This window comes from Channa argus, chromosome 8, assembly GCF_033026475.1.
Source record: "Channa argus isolate prfri chromosome 8, Channa argus male v1.0, whole genome shotgun sequence".
In the NCBI taxonomy this organism is placed as follows: Eukaryota; Metazoa; Chordata; class Actinopteri; order Anabantiformes; family Channidae; genus Channa; species Channa argus.
In genome coordinates this window covers 3,648,939-3,667,085 of record NC_090204.1, presented here as the reverse complement: position 1 = coordinate 3,667,085, position 18,147 = coordinate 3,648,939, and the positions used below count along the sequence as shown (strand labels likewise).

Sequence of the window (18,147 nt, the reverse complement as noted above, 5' to 3'; positions counted from 1 at the left end):
TCCTGCTTTAACCACACTGACAGACACATCTACACTAAATAATTTCAAGTTTGCTTGACTTGCTGTCTTGAAAATGCATAAAATTGAAGTTAAATAGTTAGTTCAGGGTCCATTTATGAGTTTTGTCTTTTCGTAAAACTAACTCAAGCCTCTTAATAAAATAGGGTGTGTGTGTCAGACACAGACATATTTAAAAGGAATTCACACCACCTGAGGATGTGTTTGTCTTGTCCAGCAACACACTGATAACCTGGATGGTTCACAGCAGCATGATTTAGTGACACATATATGCTATTTACAAAAAACAATTGACTGAAGAAAGTGATCCTTGTTCAGATTTCATTGGATGATAATGCTGATTCTGTCTGGATACAAGCTAGTGAATCTGGTTTAAGTCCCACAGTGATTTAATAAAGTCCAAACTATTGAGATAGTTAGTGAGTGTGAGACACTGGGAAAGCGGTGAAGTTTAAAACAAAAGTGCCAAAGGTTTGGTGCTGAAACAGACGAGGCTCTCCAGCGTAATATAACTGCTGGTTTTTAGACGGTTCTTGAAGTTCTCACACTTTGAGAGGACACAGCAGGAAAAGCATAGTGTTAATAATAACTGGCTCAGTTTCACAGGTGTGCCTGTGACTAAATATACACATAACAGGGCCCTGGAACTGTTGCAAATACTGTAGTGTGTGTTAAGTGGCAACTCAATACATCGTCAAAGATACACAGAGATGCTTAATTTTATTTATTTTTGTCTGTTTTAGTTGTTATTTTGAATGTGTTACACTTACAAAATGATATTATAGTATCTACGTTTAAACATACTATATTTTGAAGAGCCTTTGTATTTGTATCACTGTACCTCTGCACACACCAAACTTGCAATCGCTTTGGTAAATCTGGTTTTACCTGCTGAGGACATAAAACCACCCAGAACATAAATGTAACAATGACATGCTCTTAGTATCATCATTTATCACATATCTGTTTGTTTGACTTGTTAATACACCTGCCAAACAATGACAGGGTAACAAGCTTTCTTTGTAGGGATTGTCATACCAGCAGAGTTTGCAAGCACCAATAAAAGATGAGCAGCTACAAGTTTGTGCACAGATTCAGACAGCAGGTTTTAAAACTATTTGTCATTCACATACATCACCACGCAGTGCATGGAGGAGCTAAATCCTTTTCTACAGTGTTTACTGAGCAACAAAGTGACACAACCATCAGAAAATGCTCAACCTTTGTCACCTTGGTAATTATCAAAAAAGTAATCGGAACTCTTCAGTAATATAGTCTGCTGATGGTGTAAGTACATAAAGAAATAGCCCTTCTAGTCCAAACAATAAGCAGCCAAATGACCCTTTTGCTGTCCACTTGAGTCCTCACCAGTTCTCTTCTCGTAGGCCCAAATGCAAACATTAGACTACAGTACACAGAGACAAGAACAAGTTAACAAAGGTAAGACATGAGCTACCATCAAGTCAAGGTTAGTTTCCAAACTACAACTTGGCTTATCATGTTCTATTGACTGTCTTATATCGTTGGTTTATCCTCGGTTTTCTACACAAACTTCACTTGTCAGCAATCATCTCATTTTATTGCTGTTAACCATTAACCCGTACTTCATTTTCCCACAGTGATCATGTGTTTAGCTTAAATTTTATGTAATTCCCATTTCTATTTATTTTATTGACACTCCTTGATTCTGTCTGTTGGCCCTCGCTGCCATCGTAAATTATGTGCTTTACATCTTATGTCAGTGTTTGATAGCAGGAGAGTACTTAGGATAATTACTCTGCATAATTAATACCTGTGCATTCAATGTGATGCCAAATTATGCCATATAATCTTTCCATGCAATCAATATCGTTAATTTCCTTTTTGAGACCTGTACCTGTACCCTTCGGACACCCAAAAAAGGTCGTGTCCATTTGTGTCTTTGAACTCAGCCCCTATGCTTTGAGTAGATGTGTTGAAAAGGTTGTAAGAGATTGAAGAAAATCTAAGAAGATAAGCAGGGCCACAGAATAAAATAAGCTTTTGTTCAATAAAATTAACACAAATTTATAATGTGAGCAAAACAGTGACAAGCTACGAGTGAATCAAAAGTTATAAAAGAAGCAATGGAATTGATTCAGACTAAGTAAGTAGAATTAATAATATTCTATAGTATAAAAATACTAGATAACAGTACAATTAATGAACGAACTAATTAATAACATTTTATTATTGAATTGTTACCCCTGCGGCATAAGCAGAGGTTTTATCATGTAGATGAGTGAATTTCAACCATTAACTATGTGCCTCGTACTTTAATCAATAATACTATAAAAAAGTATTATACAATAGCTGTCTGATAAGTGTAGGGGAATAACCCATTCAACATTTCTCTGAGTCGCGTGGATAACGTACCAAGTAATATAAAATAAAATACTCACTGTAAGTAAAGTATAAGTACTTGTAAGCTACACACAGTATGCAGCGCATGAGTAAATTCATGAATTACTTTTTACCACTCACGAAGATCTTGAAACTTGATATCTAAAATGTGCTCACAATTTTATAATACAACATTTTAGTTGCAAATTAGGCCACATTCATCATTTTAAACGAATGGTTAAACAGCGGGAAAAGAGGAACCGTTCATCTGCTGCACCTCGCTGAGCGCTGACACAAATCAATACCATCGCTCACGCCGCAGCAGCAGACAGCGGTAAACACCGCTTTGGCGCGTGACGCACGCGGCGGAAGAGGAAGCGAAGAAGAGCGGACGACGTCCTGCTCTGTAGTCTACTGCTGCTGCTGCTCGGCTCCGTTTTTTTTTTTTTTTCTCTTCACTGCTATGATTGACAGAGTCAGCAGAGGTTTACACGGGCATGTCCGCACACTTGCTCGGTTGTTATCGTAACAGAAATATCTGCAGTATGGCGGGTCCAGAAAGAGTCCAGAGTTGTCGTCAGTCATACACAAGAACAAGAACATCATGTATCGGATTATTGAGGATGTTATTTATTGCTTTTATTCACACGACACAGGCGAATAAACAAGGTTTGTAACTTAGCTGGCTACGTCCGCACTAGCTAGCGCTAACTTCCGTAGACATTTCGACCAAGTGTTGGTTGAGGTTACCTCTACGGGCCAACTTTATTTCAGCTAGCCCGCTACCTTGCTTACATTTATACCATTCCGAAACAACTGAACGGTTATGTGTCTTTGCCTTTGGCTTAGTTTCAGTTACAATTGTGTCGTATTGGCATTTTATTTTCCCAAAACCCTGACGTTAGTTCATAATGAATATGTGGCCTTTAACATTACTTCAAACGTTAGCCTCGGTTGTAGCTTGTTGTCATGTTGTCATCCTTCCATATAAGGATGAGTGAGGCTAACGCTGTTCAGCGAATCGATAAAATAGTTCAAAGCCAAGACCAAAGGAACAGCTTGTTAGCGTCAGAGCCTCCAGCCGTTACTGTGTGCTACTGTGTGTTACTGTGTCATTTTAATGCACTGGAATGAAGCTGTCAGACTGGCATTTATGTCAAATTTGACTCCGTTGCAGCTACCTAACATTACTTCCTCATACTGTAGTGAATGAAGGAAATGTTTGCATCAGCCAGATGACTTTTGTGTAAACGTGGCTTTAGCGTTTTGATTCTGACCCTGGGTTGGTTCCAGCTTGGAAAATGATCAGTCCACCGGCCACATAACAGCCGCATGTTATTTATCCAGCGGACTGAAGTGACCAGCTGTCGGATCTACCCATCATGTCAGGTCACAGTGATAAGTCTTAAGCAATTGTGCTTGGACCGCAGACGTCAACGTCCAAAGATAAGCTGTGGCAACTTTGAAACGTATCTAGTGCCTATAAATTGTTTGCATTTGTCCACAGCCCCTTGCCACACAGCCAGAATCCAACAGGTTATGTGGCAAATACTGTGAAATCCCGTTGTTATACTTATTCTAACGTCAACACTGTAACCGTTATCAATCTAGGCCCAGTGTTAACTCGAAGGCTGATTATTGCTCATCGCTGTTTAAACTATCGGTACAGATTTCCACAGGGCTTTGCCAACACAAGAGACGTGATTTATTGGAGAGAAATGATTATTTACTTTCCTTCGGTTTTGCATTTGAAAAGTTGCACTTAGGCAACAGCTACATTGTAAAAGATTTGCTGAACGACAAGAGTGGTAATCGTTCAAACTGATGTAAAATACTGAGTTTCTGCACTGTAGAAGTTACTTTGAATGACCACACACAAAAAGATTTGAACTGCACAAAAAACGGAGAGAATGGCAAAATAGTTACGTTAGTTGAGATGTACTTGTACGTGTGTAATACCAGTAGTGACATCGACAAGAAAATGAAAGTGTTTCATCAAGTGATCAGAGCACTTGAATCTGCTAACACGTTCCCAAACATGCTTTGCAGCTAGCACAAAGTAATTCAATCTGCATTCATTTGTCAATACATGTCCAACATAATAACAGGTTTCCGTGCTAAACTTGTGTTAGGAACGTGATCTGGAGTGGGTGATCTCGCTGTACAAGCAGTGTCATTTCCCCTGGTGTCAGGTGAAAAGCTTCTCGGTACTGTTAAAATGTAGTAATTGCTGAGTAATAAAAGGAATTTTATGCTTTTTGGGCTTGTGGATTCATATTTGGAGTGAGTCAAATCGCAGTCAATGGAAGGAACATCTGGTCCTAAAAGTCATGTTGATAATAATGTGATTACCAAAGACTAATTCCCTTTTATGTCAACTCAAGAATATTAAGTTGCACTGAGTTTTAAACACAGGAGGCCGGTGGATTCACTGGTTATGACAGACATGGAAATTGAAAAGCTTGAACTGAAAGCATGAACTCTCCCTTTTCTGTCACGTCTGTTTAAAAGTTCAACTAGGGACTTATCTGTTTACAATTAATATCACTTTGTGGTTCATTAAGATATGACAGCTGAAGGGTGACTTCTGCGTTGAAGGTTTGAAAGGAGAAGTTTGAGACAGATAGCTATGTAGTTATGTCCAGTTTTACTCTAGCTTTTCTCTAATTGTAGTTAGCCGCTTCCGCACAACCTAAGTCCCATAAGAGTCCCATCTAAAATTGTTCACGTTCTTTCGGTGTGTTAAAAGCTGCTTTCCCATGCAAATCAGCAGTATGTCGAAGTTTGGAAGCACATTCGTCTTCAGGCTGTCTAAAATGTCAAATGTGAATAAACTACTATTTTATGTCCTTGTTAAGGTTTTTTGTCAGCTTACAGCTCGTCCTGTAGAGTTTGCAAAACTGAAATTGGAAACAGATTTAATCAAACATTTTTGATTAGGTCTTCCTGTTGTTATTTTTACAGCATTCATTCAGTCCGACACAATTCTAGAAGTTCTACATTTTGGTGAGGGAAGCCTGTTACAGGTAAGTCATTAGCTTTTTCCTCTTTTTGTTTTTTTTTTGGTTTTGTTTGCGATCAAGATGTACTTCTCATCGTGGTTACAATCAATGACACATTACATGGCGTCAAAATGCTTGGTTTACAATTGCATTTCGACCAGTCCTCATATCAGATTAAATGATTACATATTATATGTCTGTGCTCTTTTTGCAGGCTGAGTCGGACATTGATTTTAGTTTATATCATCAACAAAGGTAAGAACCTAAATGAAATGTTTGTCAGATATCTGTACCTTTAAATGCCACTACATCAGTGTGGGTTTAGCGAGTTAGAATAGGTAGGCTAAGAACAGTCAGCTAAGAGAATAACACATGACTAATAAAGTAGTGATTATTGGCCCCCGCATGTACATTAAAAAAAATCCTACTGCTATGTAATATACATGACATTTCCATAATAAATGAGTATTCAATTGACAATAAAGACAATGGGACTAATAAAACATGGAATAATTAATAATATTTTATGTTACAAATATATGAAACGCAGACCTACATTTGAAGCAGCTAATTCACACGCCGATGTTTAATCTATTTGATATTACTGGGAGAAAAATTGCTGAGTTTTCTTAACTAATGTGACTGATACCTAGTCTATTTAGATATCAGCATGGGTTGAAATGTAGCGGATGTGTGTGCCATCAGTTAAACCAACAACACTGGGAAAGGTGCATATCCACTCAAAATCAATGCACTTTGTCAGAGTGTAGGCTTTTAAAAGTGCTGTAATAATTTGTTAATGGCGATATGACATTATTACTTTTAAGAAAGTCTTTTTAAGATTTCTTAAAATGTTGTCACTATGCATTTCATTCTGTTATGTATGAAATGCTTTAGAGAAAAATACAGTACGTAGCCATATGCACTGACCACCCTTCAGCTAGCAGACAGTATGTGTCACCAGTCATTCTGTCATACCAGCCTCTCTTCTGCCAAAGGCACTTGAAAGAGTTAAGTTGATCGGCAGACTGCAGAGACAGTCTATGTTAGTTTGACAGTATTTACCTACACTGACGAGACTGCAGAGAACAGATGAGCAGATGGTTGATTAGTGATTTGCCTGTAAAACTGACAAGTGTCCCTGGAATACAGCAACAGTCCATTAAGTGTGTGAGGAGTGTGCATAAATTTTGCGGTCTGAAGTACGTGTAACTGGCTAGAATGGGCTATTTAGTTCTGTGCAACAGGTAGAAGTGGTCAAACATGACCAGTAAAAATGTTTCCAAGGCGAGAACCATGCAATAGGCATGTTATATGTGTGTGTTGTGTGGGTTCAGCATACTGGCAGTATGTATGTATTTTACCATTTGTACAGTATTTTCAAATCCACAAAAGGGTTATCTTGCACAGGCATAGAATGGCCACTCCCTCAAGCTCGGGGCAGGGTGCTTTGCTGTTTAACCCTGTTTTTTCAGGTTTTAAAACGTCAGACTTCCCCTTTTCTTCATTGCGTGTATAGTGTTGGTTGTTAATTATTATCTCATCTCTTATGCACTGTGTTCCTCTTTTGTGAGAACAGTTTCCAACATGATGGTTACCTGCACTGGAATTGAACAAATGCTTTTCACAGACACTTTTACAGTGTGCATCGTCTTCTAGCTGTTAGCCTGACATAGGCAGATCTTGAGTTGAAGAAGCACGCCCCTCGTCATGATCTCTCTGCCTACTCCAATTACCCACACTGACATTCAACACATTAGGTCTGAAGCAGCAAGTGAAGGCCTGTGCAGATTTCACGACCAGGATCCATTTGAATTTTTAATCCTAGAAGAATTTTGTCAGTAGTTGTTATATTAATGAGAGGAGTGAGGACAGGCTGTAGATTGTCCCAGAGGAACACTGCATCTTGGTGCACTCTGTGTGGATTACAATGTACCCAAGGGTATGGAAATCCATCCCCTCTCTTCCAAGCTCGGTCATTGTCTGTCTCTGTACACGTGGACTTGGTAGTAAATGGGTGAAATTGATCTCTGGTGAATTGTTTGACTCTTGGGTGATATGAGAATGCATTTTCATCTATTTTGTAGTGATATATCATCATCTGTTCCCATAACTGATTGTGTGTGTTTTTGCTTAAAAAAACACGTGACATTTAAGTATTTGCTGAACTGAAGGTGGGGTTTGAGCCACACCTGCATCACTGATGAACTTGTCTTTCAATGAGATTTACATGAAGGCTCTCATTACATAGTCCTGTTATATAGTACCTCTGCCAAAGAAGAGCTGTTGCTCTTTAGGGACAGCCTTGCCTATTGTTAAAATACACCTGTTGTTCAACAGGTTTGGTGAGTTGTGCCCTACAACCAAGTGGGTGTGATCGATGCTCAAAAGTCATTGCCTGCCTGTGACAGAAGCGTCGCTCATTGAAGAAGTGATTCTTCATTTAGTTTTTTTACTTTTTCTTGATTGTCTTCTATGCCTTTGGATGTTCTTGGTGATTTTACATATGGAAATAGTGCTCAACAGATGGGAGTGGTCTCCGGGCAAACTTAATGCATTGTTAAAAAGGCCTGGACACCGTCTGTGGTGTCTGTGACTTTGTTTAGCCTCTCATTTGTTTGTAACTCACGCAAACATGGATGCCATTTTTCCTAGCCTGCTGTTCCTGTTGTCACATCTTCCTGTCTCTCACAGCACATCCCCGCAGCGTGGGAACTGCCGACCTATACGATTTGAACCTCCAATGTTGGACTTTAATGAACAGTGAGTGATAATTGTGATTAAAATCACATTCTGTTTTGTTACACTGACATTCTCTCTAATTTTAAGTGTTTTCCGTTTTGGCAAGTAATGTTACCCTTCAAATCCATGTGCAGGATAGTTAATTTTTCTTATTTTTTATTTAGATGTAATCAATAGCATACTGTAATATTATTTACCAACATTTCCCAGACCCAGTGGACATTTAGCAGACTGCTGCCAAGTCAGCAAGTCCTTGCATAGCTCTCTAAAATCTTACATTAAGTGCCTGTCAGCACTAAATTAATTGCCTTAAGAAGCATTTTGTCCATTTGTGGACTCTACAAATAAAACCACATTGTCTTTCGCACAACAGCAGCTAGCTTCACGTACGCCCTGCTTATTAGATCAGATTCTAAGGTGGCAGCAGGTGCACACCCATGTAGTATGACCCAGTTTAGTATCACTCAGCCTGTCCTCCCCATCTTACTACTACAACTACTCAGCTGTTAAAGTCCTGAGGGCATAAAAATGACACCCTGATAAATTTCCTGATCACCTCTAATACACTGAAAATCATGGCAGATTTAAATTAGCAGCCAATGTATCAGCCCATATTTTGAAGCTCAATAAAAAGCCTCTTCATGCACATCCATATTTCAAAGATTTCAACATGTTTTTATTTTCAGGATTGATCAGTTGACCTAGTTGTAAAGTGAAGCTTTAGCTGCCCTCATTTTGGCACGAGGATGTATTTAATCTTCTATTTTAAACTTGCTGAGTTTCAAGGCTCTGCTAGTTGATTTTCATACCACATTGAAATGATATAAACCACAGCCTGCTTAGAAGGTGTAAAATCAAAGATTTTATGGTTCACCTTGGATGTTGGCTGGCAGCAATGCAAAGTTTAGTAAAAGAGTTAATGGATAAGAACATGCAAAACCACTGTCATTTATAATCACAACTCAAAGAAAGTTGGGACAATGTGTAAAACGTAACTAAAAACAGATGATTTGCAATGATAATTGAATCTCATCAACGTATATTTTATTCACAATAGAACATAAACAACACATCAGATGTTGAAACAGACATTTTACCATTTCATGGAAAATATTGGCTCATTTTGAATTTGCACAGCATCTCAAAAAAGTTGTGTGAAAAAAAAAAACAGTTTGATGTTTACCATTGTGTAGGATCCCCTCTTCTTTTAAAAACTGTTTGCAAAGGTCTGGAAAGTGAGGAGACCAGTTGCTGGAGTTTTAGGAGAGGAATGTTGTCCCATTCTTGTCTGATGCAGGATTCTAGCTGCAGTCCTGGGCCTTTGTTGCTGGATTTGTTTGTTTCATGACGGCCAAATGTTTTCTATTGGTGAAAGGTCTAGACTGCAGGCAGGCCAGTTCCCACCTGGACTCTTCTCCTGCAAAGTCATGTTGGTGTGATGGATGCATATGTTATTTAGCATTGTCTTGCTGAAATATGCAAGGCCTTCCCTCAAAGAGATTTCTGGAAGTGTTCCTGAGTCCATGCAGTGATGTCCAGTAGAGAATCATGCCTGTTTTTAATGCAGTGCCGCCTGAGGGCCCAAAGATCGCATCATCCAGTTTTGACCTGCGCCCTTGTCCCTTGCGCACAGAGATTCTTCCTGATTCTGTGAATTTTTTGATGATATTATATACTGTAGATGGTGGGATCTTCAATTTTTTTCTGAAATTGTTCCACAATTTTTAGATGTAGTTTGTCACAGATTGGTGAACCTCTGCCAATCTTTACATTCTCTGAAATGCTCCTTTTATACTGGTTGCCAATTAACCTAATTACTTGTCATTGTCCCCTCCATTTGTCTTTTATTTGCAGCAATTACTTTTCCAGTCTTTTGTTGCCCCTTTTCCAACTTTTTTGAGATGTGTCGCTACCATCAAATTCAAAATGAGCAAATATTTGCCATGAAATGGAAAAAATATCAGTTTTAACATCTGCTATGTTTTTTACGTTCTATTTTGAATAAATATGGGTTGATGAGATTTGAAATTCATTGCATTCCGGTTTTATTTGTGTTTTACACATCGTCCCAACTTATCTGAATTGGGGATGTAGATGTACCCAGAGCACAGTGCATTATTAATCTGCACAAGAAAGATTTATGTGTCTTATTTAAAGAGAGAAACTCTTTGTCACTTCAAATGTGTTTCTTCTTCTGTCTTTATTGTCCTTTACTCACTCTACTTGTCTTTCAATTGTTCATAAGTTTCTTAATTCATGACCTCTTTTTAAAATGTGCCACATTTTACATTATTGTCACGAACTTCTCTTCACATGATACATCCAAAAGCATTCTTTTACAATTAGCTTCTCATTTCTTAAAATATGTTGTTGTTTACTTACTTAGTCTTACAAAAGCTCCTTTTCTTTCCTCACAGGCCTGTGGGAATGCCAAAAATGGAGAAAGTTTATTTACACAATCCTAGCTCAGAAGAAATTAGTTTGATATCAATATCAGCAACAACAGCACATTTTCATGCATCGTTTTTCCAGAATAGGGTAAGTGCTTATTACTTTAAAGCGACTTGGTGAATTTACAGTATTACGTCAGCAGCCTCAAAGTCACAACAACTCGTGTCCTTGTTCTATAAGAACTGCACATAGTTCTGTTACTATGAAAAAAAAAAGTTCCCTTTATGGTTGCCACCAGAAAGATGTTTTTTACAATCTATTATCTAGATCTTTGTGTTGACAATACTATTAAATAAGGGCAGCATGGTGATGAAGTGATAGAGAAGGTTCCCTGGTTTGAATCCTCTGTCAAATACTGTATTTGTTTTACCATACAAAACATAGAATTGGGTGCTAATAAATTTCTACTTTTCTAAATTATTACTTCAGAATATATTAAAGGATTTCTGCAGTGTTAAAGTGTATGTCGGGAAAATAAATCCAACCTGTGTCTTTCAAACAATTTTCCAATGCTTTCATTCTCATAGGCATATTTCTTTTAATTACTACATTTAAATACTTTACAGGAAATACTTGTTTTGTAACTGTAGAGTCTGTTATATAGTGCACAGTGTAAATGTTTAGATGAGGATACTGTGGGCCTCATGCAGAAACATTTTCATTTCCTTGACCTAAATGCCTGTTACATTTCTCTTTGTGGATTCTTGTGCATTTGTTTCTAGTCTTACCAGTTCATGTGAAGCTGACAATATGTGACCCTAAAATTACTACAGAAGACCTGCGGTAATTGTTAATTTTACACTGTAGAACTTAAAGTCTGCTGGCACAAATTAGCACAAATGTTTTCAAGAGCAGTAATTACATTAGAGGAGCCTAAATTATTAAATATATTAACAGTCCATGTGTCAGTGACATTTCATCAGAGCTGTATATTACTATGACAGAGATAAAGACATTAAATGTTAGAATGGTAAAAACATCTTTGTAAAGCAAAGCACTTCATGACTAATATGCATAAGGCCAATTATGTAGTCTAGCCAATATATTGCATTTAGACCTGTGTGTTATATTACATTTGGCTGACTCTTTTAATCGAAGTGACCTAAAAGATGGATACATTAGCAAAACACCTTCTGGAGGAATCTTCCTCAGAATGGCAGAAATATCGTAAACCAATAAAACTGACTCGAGCTTTATTTGAGTACACTTTGTAACAAAGACTGAAACTTTAATTCATTTCAGAAAAGTCAAACACAGACTACCAAATTCTTGATACAATGATACTTTGTTTTCAGTGGCGAATAAAAAAATGAATGCAAATATAGAATATGAGTTTAGTTAACATAGAGGTTCCCTGGGGGTGGGAGTTCGGTGCACTTTTTAAAATGACAACCAAGACCTCCAGTCCTCTGTCATGGGACATGTTTGTTTAAAGGCTTTCTAGATTAGACAAAATCACATCGCCATTGAGATGCTTTTTTTTTTTTTTCATCACACAACTTTCTGTGTGAGATTTTGAATCTCTAGTTGCGCAGATTGACATACAACAGGAAGAACTTTCTTTTTGTTCCGTCAAACATTTATCAATGTTGTTTCACTTCGGAGAATAATCATGTTTTAATATCCCATTTTATTCCTAAAAGAACTCAGAACAACTCAAAGTCTTCGTATTCCAAGACATGAAGCCAGTTTACTAGCACATAAACAACACTATGTCACAAGATTTATTTTGACATGAATGCTTTTCTAAGTGTTCTTCTGGGCTCTGTAACCCCTATATACTGCAGTATCAGATTACAATCCACAAAGATATGTTTTCTAGTGACCTGCGTTCTTCGTCAGAACTGTAATTCTGTGTTTTATACTTTAATATGTATGGCATGCAGTATAGATTTTACTTAAAACAATTTATTTTAAATTCAATTAAACTGACTAGGCACGGTCAAATCTCTTTTTTGGTTTGTTTTGAATCTTTCTTTAGCTTTATGTCCGCTCTGCCCATCATCGTGCTGCTCTTTAATATGTGTACAGCTCTTTAAGTGTACAGTTGAATTTCAATAACAAGGGTGAAACCTATATAGAGATAAGGGAGATATGTTCTAACACTTTTCAAATTACTTTTTGTCCCTTTTTGTTTTGCTTTAGTTTAGAATTTAAATGTACATTAATGCTTTTAATGATGTCATCTGGGGGATCTCTGAAAAAGCAGCTTGACAATGATTACAAACTCCATAGTAAGAGCAACAATATGACATAATCTGAACCAAAGGTTCCTTTCCAGTGATGTTATTTGGAGGCATTTGTAGCTAGAATTAAAGAGATATTTTAATATAGGGAAGTCAAAGGTGTAAGTTTAATAGCGTTTATGCACATGTACTAACCAAACTAGATCCAAAAGAAGCAAGCTCAAAATCAGTGAAGGTGTCCTTTAAAGAGCAAGAGAGTGGTTTAGCAAGTGAGCAGTGAAATTACCACATTGGAGTTGTTGTGTTAAAATCATTTCTAAACTCCACTGGCCTATTACTCCTTTTATTATCTGCATTTGCATTTTGACCCTGTATATATGTTCTGTAGCAAAGGTGATAAATCAAAATGACTTGTTCTGCTCTGTTACTTCGTTGTGCAACACCTGCTATAGCTATTTCTGTACATTTTTAATGTTACTATCAATTGGTAGGAAAGAATACAGGAAAATCTACAGCATTAATCACAAAACACAACTTGCCAAGGCAGTCACAAACAAAATGGAAGTTAGTGTGTAGCTGTAGATGCCAGCGTTAAGGTCACTGAGATCCTTGGCCCAGCTGTTTAGAGGTTGAAAAATACAAATAACTTTGTTAAATATTGTTTGCCTCTATTTAAAGCCAATTTGTTTCTTTGACAGATAATTCCACCAGGAGGAAACACATCGTTTGATGTTGTGTTTCTTGCTCGAGTAGTCGGGAATGTAGAAAACACGTTATTTATTAACACATCACATCATGGAGTGTTTACATACCAGGTATAAAAAAAAATAGCAATTTTGTTTATGAGAGGAGTATTTAATAGCATAAATGTGATGTATTGCTTTTCTTCTTCCTTCCTTAAGGTTTTTGGGGTGGGTATCCCAAACCCCTACAGACTGCGGCCCTTCATAGGGGCTCGAGTCCCAGTAAACAGCAGCTTCTCACCTCTAATAAACATCCACAACCCGTACAGTGAACCACTGCAGGTACTTTGAATTAGACTTTGATGGTTAAACTTGCACCTTTAATTTATCTTTGTATCTTCAAGAATTGATTTGATGAATATGGGGTTTGTCTCTTTTCTGTGTCTACCACAAGGTTGTTGAGATGTACTCCAGCGGTGGGGATCTACATCTAGAGCTTCCCACAGGTCAACAGGGAGGCACAGGAAAGTTATGGGTTAGTTTTATATTTCAGATTATTTGTTTTACTATTTCTACCATGTGTTGTGTTTAAAGATGAGTTAGATTGCATTCGGAGTTACTCATTGTGATCCTCTACCTCCAGGAGATTCCTCCATTTGAGACAAAGGGGGTAATGAGAGCCAGTTTCTCATCCAGAGATGCAGACAACCACACAGCTTTCATCAGAATCAAAACCAATGCCCCCAATGAAGATCAGTTCATCATTCTCCCAGTAGAAGTGGAAGTCACATCAGGTGTGCTTTACAAAGATCTGGCCAATATTTTACATATTTAATTAATATGCATCAGTCCATATCTGTATTTGCCAACTAATAAAAAATGTCTCCAGATACATTGGCAGTGAACTAATATTGACTATGCATAGAATATATTTAAGTGTCTACGTTGTGACTTTACTGTTGCAGACATAAATACATTTCTTTAGGGACACCTAAAACTATGTCAATGTAATCTGACAGTCCTACAAGAAATCCTTACTTTGTGAAGGGGGTAATGTTTAGTTTGGTTTGAAACACTGTATTAAATACCATAATGTAAGCTTCTGTTTAAATGCATCTAATATTTATTTATGTTGGGCATATTTGTCTTTTTGATTACATTAGATCAGATTTAACTTTATTGTCATTACACGTACATGTACAAGCAAACAAAATGCAGTTTAGTATCTAAACAGAAGTTCAATAAGCAGCAAGTGCAAAATATACAGTATTTACACTATGAATGAGATGGGGAGTGTTAAGTACATTTGGAGTACTGTATATTATATTTTTAATTTATATTCATATTTAATATATTAAGTTGTATTTTATGCAAACAAAATGTTACTACCTACACAAATATGTCAGTAACTCTTACAATACATACAGATCAAAGGTTTAAGTCTGTTTGTATTTCTATTCCATACAGCCCCTGGTATATATTCCTCCACTGAGATGCTTGACTTTGGTACTCTGCGTTCACAAGGTACAAAGTTCCTAATAAGAAGCACGATTTTGTAAGTAAGGCTTTTCTGGCTCTTGCTCATTCTTCCGTTCTCTTTCCCAACTGCATTGTGTTACAGATCGTCCAAAACTGCTGAATCTACACCTTTTAAATTCAGGAACAAAAGATGTTCCAATAACAGTATGTGTCTTTAGTAGACTTTTTACATCTTAAAACGGTTATCTCAACACATAAATAACCCGATGCTTGTTTGTGGTCAACAGAGTGTACGTACAACACCATCAAATGAAGCAGTCACTGTGGATTTCAAAGCAGTCACACTGAAGGCTGGAGAGAACAGATATACCAAGGTTGCAAGTATTAGTTTTGATGGTAAGCTTTCTTCCCTGTAATCGTCATGGACACTTGTTCTTTTGTCTTGTTTAATTTCTTACCAAATGCCTTTAAGCACACATGCTATTTTCAGCTTTTCTGTGTGCTTGAAGTAATTTAATTTGCAAACAGACCATATGACTCAAATATGGAAATAAAGTGTATCTGTTATTGGTTTTAACCACCTTTTGCATGCTCCCCTAAACCCTTTATATGTGGTATATGACAAAGACATGCAAATCCAAAAAGTCCATAGGAAATGCAGTTAAATGCAGAATGTCCCCTGAAAACAGACTCTTAACAAGGTTTGTTAGGAAACAATGTCATTTCACTGTCCATTAAATATTCACTGGTGGCCAGAGTGTGCTTAGATGCAGCTGTGTGTTTACAGTGTGTTTTGTGCAACTATTTAAAAATCCTACTTTTTTCTTATTTTTATTTTGTTTATTCATATTCTTAAAATGATGTCACATGAGTCAGACAATTGAATATTCAACATATTTTTTCCCTTGTGTACTGTATGTTCACTAACATAAAACGACTGATCATTAGTTCAATCTGTGCCCTGTGAGCTTTCGAAGTTGTCCTTAATTTCTTACACTTATTGGTTCTCTATTGCACAACATTCTTTTGTGGGGCCTTGTATCTTTTTGCAGTGCTCTTATCCACAGTCTAAATCTTGTTTTGTCATTGCAGCCTCAAAAGCGAGAAGACCATATCAGTTCTCTGGCAAAATAACTGTTAAAGCAAAAGAGAAGAGCTACTCTAAGCTTGAAATCCCATACCAGGCTGAGGTTTTAGAAGGGTGAGTATTTATGTGAATATACAGACAGAGTTGGTAATTTAATGCATTTTTCAGGAGGATTATTTTCTGACATTGGTGTGTAATTTACTTTCAGGTACCTGGGCTTTGACCACACAGGTACGTTGTTCCACATCAGGGACAGCCCTGTGGACCCAGTGGACAGACCCATTTTCCTCACAAATGCATTCAGCTTTGCAATCCATATACACAATGTGTCCCTGCCTGAGGAGGCCAAAACAATGTTTAATGTGAGTGTCTCCACAAACAGTTAACATGTTTTTGAGTGTAATCACAAAATTACATCACTTTTTTGCTTTTATTTTAGGTGAGGAACTACAGTGCACCCATCCTTATACCCCCACATGAGTCACGTTACATCTTCTCCCTCCTCTTCCGGCCAGTCCGACCATCAATTCACATAGACAGCAACATCCTACTCATCACAAATGCATCAAAGTTTCACCTGCCTGTCCGGGCCTACACAGGCTTTTTGGAGGTACGCATTGAGAATACCATTAAAATGATCAAATTGAAGGTATGGTTCTTAATTAAGGTCAGGTTGCTTTCTATCAGAGTGCTACTTGAATCCATCATTACATTGACACTGAATTCTTCAAATAGAAAGACCCTACAAAGGCCAAAGCACCACCTGCTGAAGCAGAGTTTTGAGGCTAACTCACAAGTGACATCCCCGAAAAATGTACAGTGGTGCTTAAATGTTTTTGACCCCGTTAAAACTTTTTCTTTTTGACCTACATTATCGTCTGATTTTTATCCAATAAAACTTTTAATACATTAAAATAAGTAATATAAAGGTAGCTTCATCAAACCAATATATTTAAATTATATCTATGTCAAAAGCTGAGATGACAGCTTATTATGACTTATGAGATAACTGCTAAGCTATCTTTTTCATGATTTTTAGCTTGGTTTTTCTTTCTGATTAAAAACTAATTTAACACCTGAATCATTTAGTTTTGTGTAATAACAAACTGAATTACATTTTAAGTTTATCTAAATATTTTTTTTCCCTGCACAGATAAGTTATTAGGTAACTTTGGTTGACCTTTGCCCTATTGAGCCAACTGTGGTTATTTCACCAGCTATCTTCTGCTTGATATAGCACTCTCACTCTCTTAGCTCACCTTTTAGTTCTGTTTTGTAGTGAGGCCTATAACAAACTTTTGAAGCTCTTTTTATGGAAATTATACATTTTAATGTTATGGTATTATACATCAGAGATGTGATTCAAATTTTAAATCAGTTTTGAGAAAATATGTAGATTCTGTGTTCTGCCTGTGTAAGGCACAGTAAATGTCATGGTTCTTGGTGTAATGTGGTGTTTGTTTTTGTCACCTGGCATGAGCAGCCCCTGGTTCTGCCACCCAGTCTGAAGGAGAATGTCCTGGACTTTGGGATCCGCAGTGCAACAGACACCAGCAGCATCACATTTGTGGTGGTAAACAGTAATCCTATAGAGGTGAGATTACTGGATACTGTATATTATATCTACATGACAAAACGTATAAAATAACAGGTGATTATGCAACCATGTCAGGTTTTATACTGTAGATATTTGTCCTGGAAGGAAGTAACAAATAATGGTAAGATGTGCTGCAAAATGTATCTTCTGTTTATTTGGCTATTTTGGTCACTAACCGGAGACATATTTACGCAATTGTTTGAATTTGCCGACTTGCCCAAAATATTTAGATTAAAAGCATATGTTGCCTGATAAGCCTTTGTGCTAATCTCTGAGTTTGCCTTGTGATAGTGGATAAAGTGTATGAACAGTTTAAAGTACAGCCACATATTATTTCAGCAAAAAAAATACTAGTCCAAAGAAATAGATACACTTTACAGGCGGCTGTAGGTCAGTTGGTAAGGCAGTCGTCCACGGACCACAGGGTCAGATGTTCGATCCCCGTTCCCGGCTATATGTTGAAGTGTCTCTGGGTGAGACAATGAACCCCTAACAGCCCATTCCCCTCTCCAGCTAGAAATATGGGGGGGTTGCATCAGGA

General features: G+C 37.3%; 1 protein-coding gene across 7 annotated transcripts in view; it reads left to right on the top strand.

Annotated features, from left to right (window-relative positions):
* The first annotated feature begins 2,808 nt into the window (after nucleotides 1–2,808).
* The window catches only part of tmem131 (transmembrane protein 131), a 29,196-nt gene continuing 13,857 nt past the window's right edge, over nucleotides 2,809–18,147 (top strand). Inside the window, exons 1-16 of one of the 7 annotated variants that reach the window (XM_067513599.1) lie at nucleotides 2,809–3,048; nucleotides 5,344–5,405; nucleotides 5,596–5,636; nucleotides 8,037–8,144; nucleotides 10,541–10,661; nucleotides 13,459–13,575; nucleotides 13,663–13,785; nucleotides 13,898–13,978; nucleotides 14,087–14,237; nucleotides 14,911–14,967; nucleotides 15,065–15,126; nucleotides 15,210–15,318; nucleotides 16,015–16,123; nucleotides 16,218–16,371; nucleotides 16,449–16,619; nucleotides 17,493–17,603. In XM_067513599.1, coding sequence (XP_067369700.1) covers nucleotides 2,877–3,048; nucleotides 5,344–5,405; nucleotides 5,596–5,636; nucleotides 8,037–8,144; nucleotides 10,541–10,661; nucleotides 13,459–13,575; nucleotides 13,663–13,785; nucleotides 13,898–13,978; nucleotides 14,087–14,237; nucleotides 14,911–14,967; nucleotides 15,065–15,126; nucleotides 15,210–15,318; nucleotides 16,015–16,123; nucleotides 16,218–16,371; nucleotides 16,449–16,619; nucleotides 17,493–17,603 — 1,749 coding nt within the window. In that variant the 5' untranslated portion in view covers nucleotides 2,809–2,876. The remainder of the gene's footprint in view (nucleotides 3,049–5,343; nucleotides 5,406–5,595; nucleotides 5,637–8,036; nucleotides 8,145–10,540; nucleotides 10,662–13,458; nucleotides 13,576–13,662; nucleotides 13,786–13,897; nucleotides 13,979–14,086; nucleotides 14,238–14,910; nucleotides 14,968–15,064; nucleotides 15,127–15,209; nucleotides 15,319–16,014; nucleotides 16,124–16,217; nucleotides 16,372–16,448; nucleotides 16,620–17,492; nucleotides 17,604–18,147) is intronic. The other 6 variants (XM_067513603.1, XM_067513598.1, XM_067513605.1 and 3 more) reach the window with 6 other exon arrangements.